The 5,000-nt window shown below is 39.4% G+C and overlaps 1 protein-coding gene across 2 annotated transcripts in view; it reads left to right on the plus strand.

Moving 5' to 3' along the window:
- The window catches only part of eya2 (EYA transcriptional coactivator and phosphatase 2), a 104,626-nt gene that overhangs the window by 73,782 nt on the left and 25,844 nt on the right, over window positions 1-5,000 (plus strand). For both annotated transcript variants that reach the window (XM_061939871.2, XM_061939878.2), the window contains one exon: window positions 1,472-1,561. In XM_061939871.2, the coding sequence (XP_061795855.1) occupies window positions 1,472-1,561 (90 nt within the window). The remainder of the gene's footprint in view (window positions 1-1,471; window positions 1,562-5,000) is intronic.

The following is a 5,000-nucleotide window of genomic DNA, read 5'->3' on the forward strand; positions in this document are numbered from 1 at the left end:
CCTTTAAAAACATAATAATATTCATGTTCAATTAAGAAAAAAATATGCCTTTGTAAAAAATAGTAATGCTCACACCTAACAAGTATCAACAAAAAAATGTTGCCTTTAAAAATATAAAAATGGTTGTAACTGCCAACAATATCTATACTTCTCGATTAAAGTATGCCTTTTCCTAAAATATGCCTCTATGATGAAAATAATGTTTTAATATAAATAAAATAATTAATATTATATATTAATTGATATGATTATTAATTAATATTAATTAATTAAAATTAAAACAATAATTGTTATGTTTAATTATTTTTTTTAAGGAAGAATATAAAAAAATTTAAATGAATAATGATGTAATTGATAATATTCAGATTAATCACACTTTTAAATTTGGATTAATCACAGTAAATGACTTGCTTACAATATTCCAATTAACCTAAAAAAAAAAACTATTACTATTTTGACTCAAATGCAATTTTATTGTCGGAATGTCACGTCATAGTCAACTTTTTTTTTAAATGTGTTATGTGGATGCAATACATTTATTTGCTCAAAACCTGCTAACAGTTAGATCTCAACGTGAAATGTACCACTGAGCTAACCAGTCGGAGTCTCCTCACTCATCTTTGCACTTGGTATGCACCTACCAAGCGCAAATATGCACTTGGTACGTGCATACCGCCTCTCGGGTGTCCATCCATGGTTATGGTACAAAAACATGCACAGTCAAAACAAATCCTGTGATTAATCTGCGGGTATACATAATTACTGTAATACTTTTTTTGTGCACAACCGCATGAGTTAATGCATTAAATTTGACAGCTGTCATTTTTAAATATTATTTTTAAATATTTTTATACAGTATTTCATTTTCACCAAGCCTAACAAACAAAGAAATATCGATGTTTTTAAAAAGATAATAATGCTCATGCATGATAATGAAAAAAACATGTTTTTACAAAAGAAATAATGCCTAGCTTGTGTACAACATTTAGTTACCTTTATATTTATTTATTATTATTATTATTTTGTGACCTCCGGCAGCCAAATTGAACAGTAATAATATAATAAAGACCCTAAAAACTACAAACATACAAATATTGCGAAATAAATCATCATTGTTGGAGCAGGAATAGGCGTACCTAATACAGTGTCCCTGTTTGAGTGATAATAAAGATAAGACTCGAGAAGCAGATTCACACTTGCCTTTCCGTGGATTTTTCACGTTCTTCCAGTTTTGCGGCGGAAGCGAGAGGATTCCTGCAGCTGCACTGACAAGGCCTGGGAAATTAGTCGAGATGAATGATGTTGTTCCTAAATTGCATCCGAAGGAAACGTGTTGGGGATATCAGCCACCTGTCAAAAGCCGTCATTGAGTAATTAAGCAAGAGAAGGGATTGTTCTGACGCCTCCTTATTAACCTCACATTCCTTTATTGTCTGGTAAAGGACTTGAAATTGTGTGTTTGTGTGCGCAGGACTCGTCTAAAGCAGTGTCCCTGGGTTTGTGGATGGAGGAGATGATCTTCAACCTGGCCGACTCGCGACTCTTCTTCAACGACTTAGAGGCGAGTGAAGCTCACGTCCGTCACGATATTAGAACTAATACATGTGTTGCTGCAAGCACTTACTTCTTGCGTTGTTTCAGGGGCTTTTTAAGTGCTTAGCATGCCTTCCTGTCTGCTCCTTACTCGGTGTGTCACATGTTTAGCATCGTCCTCCAGTGATAATAATACCTGCAACTCATGTAGGTTGTTTTAGGCCAGGGGTCGGCAACCCGCGGCTCCGGAGCCGCATGCGGCTCTTTGATCACTCTGATGCGGCTCAGCAGCTTACTTGCTGAACCCCCCAATTGTCCCGTGAGACTTCCGGATTTCAGTGCCTCTCGCAGAAAACTCCCGGGATTAATATTCACCGATTTTCACCATTAAAGCTATATTAAGGTTGGCCGTGATGGTACAACATTTGGCGCCTACTACAGTTTGTATTGACAGCGTGCCAGCTCAACACTTGTTATACAATATACATCTTCTTTTCCTTGCACACGTACTTGACAGCAACGCATACTTGGTCAACAGCCACACAGGTTACACTGACGGTGATCATATAAAACAACTTTAACACTCTTACTAGTAATGGGCCACACTTTGAACTAAAACCAAACAAGAATGACAAACACATTTCGGGAGAACATCCGCACCTTAACACGACATAAACACAACAGAACAAACACCCAGAATCCCATGCAGCCCTAACTCTTTCGGGATACATTATACACCCCTGCTACCACCAAACTCCGCCCCCACCCCTGTGCGTCGGTTGAGGTGGGCGGGGTTTGGTAGCGGGGGGGGGGGGGGGGGGGGGGGGGGGGGGGGGGGGTATAATGTATCCCGGAAGAGTTAGGGCTGCATGGGATTCTGGGTATTTGTCCTGTTGTGTTTATGTTGTGTTACGGTGCAGATGTTCTCCCGAAATGTGTTTGTCATTCTTGTTTGGTGTGGGTTCACAGTGTGGCGCATTATTAGTAAGAGTGTTAAAGTTTTTTTTATACCGCCACCGTCAGTGTAACCTGTGTGGTTGCTGACCTAGTATGCCTTGCTGTCACCTACGTGAGCAAGCGGAAGCCCCATACAACATGTGGATGATCAGGCACGCTGGTTGTAGTGGGCGCTATATGCTATATGCTATATGCTTATATATATAAGCCGCACCAGCTTAAAAATTCCATATAAAGGTGTGGGCAGCGTGTCTGAGACCCCAGGTTTATACATAGCGCAAAGCAAAAAAAAAATTTTATATACAGTGTTATTTCATTTAAAATTTCAAAAATTTTTGCGGCTCCCATTGTTTTCTATAATTTGTGGAACTGGTCAAAATGGCTCTTTGACTGGTAAAGGTTGCCGACCCCTGTTTTAGGCAATGGCGGTGATGATTAAAAACTTAGGGAAGTACGGACATGCACTCTGTCAAACCAAAAAATTAAGTATCAGCCAGAGAAGATCAGTTTTTCTAATCGGCGGTCACTCGAACGAGTATGACGATCCTCCTGGTAGGGGTGTATCCCTTTATGGAGGATGCCTGTTCGTGATTTTGTTTTACGTGGGGAGACTGGTGCACAGACAGTCACCGCACGATCCTTGACAGAATCGGGTGTAATCGGCACTGAAAGATATTAATCGCCATTGGCAGATTCATGGATATTGGCTGATACTGATTAACGACTCCTCTGCATGCACTTTTTTTTAGTGCTGATTAATCTTCTAGACCAGGGGTCGGCAACCCGCGGCCCTAGAGCCGCATGCGGCTCTTTAGCGCCGCCCTAGTGGCTCTCTGGAGCTTTTTAAAAAATGTATGAAAAATGGAAAAAGATGAGGGGAACATTTTTTTTTGTTTGTTTTAATGTGGTTTATGTAGGAGGACAAACATGACACAAGCCTCCCTAATTGTTATAAAGCACACTGTTTATATTAAACATGCTTCACTGATTCGAGTATTTGGCGAGCGCCGTTTTGTCCTACTAATTTTGGCGGTCCTTGAACTCACCGTAGTTAGTTTACATGTATAACTTTCTACGACTTTCTAGGACGTGTTTTATGCCACTTCTTTTTCTGTCTCATTTTGTCCACCAAACTTTTAACGTTGTGCATGAAAGGTGAGTTTTGTTGACGTTATTGACTTGTGTGGAGTGTTAATCAGACATATTTGGTCACTGCATGACTGCAAGCTAATCGATGCTAACATGCTATTTAGGCTAGCTATATGTACATATTGCATCATTATGCCTCATTTGTAGCTATATTTGAGCTCATTTAGTTTCCTTTAAGTCCTCTTAATTCAATTTATATCTCATGACACACTATCTGTATGTAATATGGCTTTTAATTTTTTTGCAGCTCCAGACAGATTTTTTTGGGGATTTTTGGTCCAATATGGCTCTTTCAACATTTTGGGTTGCCGACCCCTGGTCGAGACTTAGACTTAGACGTAGACAAACTTTATTGATCCACAAGGGAAATTGTTCCACACGGTAGCTCAGTTTCAAAGAATGGAAAGGGTAAGGATGGAGAGGATAATGTACCATAGTAGCAATATAAAATATAACATATATGTAATATTTACATATTACATATTACATATACAGAACTTTCCTCCAGAAGGTCTTATCTTTGTCTATGTGGTGTCAGATGAAACAAAAATTGAGCTGTTTGGCCACAATACCCAGCAATATGTTTGGAGGAGAATAGGTTTGGCCTTAAATCCCAGAGACACCATTCCTACCGTCAAACATGGTGGTGGTAGTATTACGCTCTGGGCCTGTTTTGCTGCCAATGGAACTGGTGCTTTACAAAGAGTAAATGGGACAATGAAAAAGGAGGATTACCTCCAAATTCTTCAGGACAACCTAAAACCATCAGCCCGGGGGTTGGGTCTTGGGTGCAGTTGGGTGTTCCAACAGGACAATGACCCCCAAACACAAGTCAAAAGTGGTAAAGGAATGGCTAAATCAGGCTAGAATTAAGGTTTTAGAATGGCTTTCCCAAAGTCCTTACTTAAACGCGTGGACAATGCTGAGGAAACAAGTCCATGTCAGAAAACCAACACATTTAGCTGAACTGCACCAATTTTGTCAAGAGGAGTGGTCAAAAATTCAAGCAGAAGCTTGTGGATGGCTACCAAAAGTGCCTTATTGCAGTGAAACTTGCCAAGGGACATGTAAGCAAATATTAACATTGCTGTATGTATACTTTTGACCCAGCAGATTTGCTCACATTTTCAGTAGACCCATAATAAATTCATAAAAGAACCAAACTTTTTTTGTGACCAACAAGTATGTGCTCCAATCACTCTATCACAACAAAATAAGAGTTGTAGAAATGATTGGAAACTCAAGACAGCCATGACATTATGTTCTTTACAAGTGAATGTAAACTTTTGACCACGACTGTACATTTTCAGAATGTGCTTGCTCTATTTTGGGCCAAAGTAAGACAAAGAAAACAATCTGAA

The sequence above is a fragment of the Nerophis lumbriciformis genome, linkage group LG03, assembly GCF_033978685.3.
Source record: "Nerophis lumbriciformis linkage group LG03, RoL_Nlum_v2.1, whole genome shotgun sequence".
In the NCBI taxonomy this organism is placed as follows: domain Eukaryota; kingdom Metazoa; phylum Chordata; class Actinopteri; order Syngnathiformes; family Syngnathidae; genus Nerophis; species Nerophis lumbriciformis.